Source organism: Phytophthora parasitica (genome assembly GCF_000247585.1).
Source record: "Phytophthora parasitica INRA-310 unplaced genomic scaffold supercont2.650, whole genome shotgun sequence".
Taxonomy (NCBI): domain Eukaryota; phylum Oomycota; class Peronosporomycetes; order Peronosporales; family Peronosporaceae; genus Phytophthora; species Phytophthora nicotianae.
Window position 1 is genome coordinate 1 of NW_008649636.1, and position 1,408 is coordinate 1,408.

The following is a 1,408-nucleotide window of genomic DNA, read 5'->3' on the forward strand; positions in this document are numbered from 1 at the left end:
ATTCGGTTGGCGCCAATATGGGTTATAAAAAACTCCAAACACGACCGGATCGTAGGTTAACGCTGGTCAGCTACCAGCATATCACAGACCGAGATTCCCAGACCATTTCCAGCAGTTATCATGAGTTCACCTGCATTCACATATAAGACAGATTAGAAAAAGTAGATAAAGTAATTTAAAGAAAATTTACCCAGATGAAAACCAAGGTTGTTGGAATGGTGCGTCCAGTTAAGCGGTAGGGTCTCACCCCACCACTTATAGAGCTCTTTCTGTGCGGCATTAATCATAACGATCCCACACAGCACTCCGTCTGCATCTTCAAGGAGTAGGCACTCGTTGCCTGAATGTGTCAGGTACGCCTCCACCAGCAATTCGACTCGGTGCTCCACGCACGGACCACCGTATCGAGATGCTAGAAAATTGGGAGCTTGCTGGTTAGACACCGTTCGTCCTAAAATAATAGTAGAAACAAAACAATTAAGTACAATTAACCCAATATTATAAGCATTAAAACGTACCAATACTATTGGAAAGAAAGTTGGCCATTTCCGCCCGAGATATATTCACTGTCCTGAGCAAATTCACCTTTTCCAAAAGCTCCTTCCCGTTGATGGATTTACTTTCTTTGAGACGGCCAAACGTTTCCTCCGTTATTGGATGGTTATGTATGGTTTCCTAAAGGTAACAATAACGATTAGCGATATGTGGGTCGTGTGATTGAAAAACAAATAGTATATCGTACCTGGTCGCGCACTGCATCAAAGTGTTTTTATTTTGCCCTGTTTAACCACGAGGGCAGTCAGACGAGCTGGACATCCGTTGAATCTGAAATGTGTATGCACAGAAATACCACTGCCGCGGGAGCCGTCGTAGCAACCATGCGTGCAGTAATATGTATCAATCGCATCTTTGAATGCAGGTTTTGCAGGTGGGACTGGGACTTCAAATTTTACAGCAGCATGGTAGCCAGGTGTGTCAAGTCTAAAACCCAAGAGATACAAACAATCTAGTAACAATGGATTGCAAATAACAAAATAGCAAAAACCAGTACCGTGCATTGTTGAGTCGCGCGGACATTGATGTGCGTAGCCGATAGGTCACCAAATGCTTATCCAGATACGCACCCCAGGACACATCAAATGAGACGGCGTCAAACGAAAAGATGCTTACAAACCTAAGTACGAATCGCGATTTAGGCATACCATTGCAGAGAGGATGATCTCCTCTTTCGATTGGTGCATTCAGATCTACAAAACGTGAAAAACTCACTGGGCGACGAGTCTCAGAAAAACATGCCTCCTTCAAAAACTTTTTTGGAAAAAAATGTTTTTAGACCACTGGAAACCATATTTCTTACTGAATCGATTGCACCTGCTCCCAGTATCTAGTTTGCTTTACTTCCTTTTTA

At 43.1% G+C, this 1,408-nt stretch overlaps 1 protein-coding gene across 1 annotated transcript; it reads right to left on the reverse strand.

Annotated features, from left to right (window-relative positions):
* Positions 1-56: 56 nt before the first annotated feature.
* On the reverse strand, positions 57-546 carry PPTG_20475 (hypothetical protein; the record flags this gene model as incomplete). The annotated part of the gene is made up of 3 exons (XM_008919282.1): positions 57-130; positions 191-451; positions 519-546. The coding sequence occupies 3 exons, from the start codon at positions 544-546 to the stop codon at positions 57-59; spliced, it is 363 nt and encodes a 120-aa protein (XP_008917530.1).
* Positions 547-1,408: the final 862 nt, after the last annotated feature.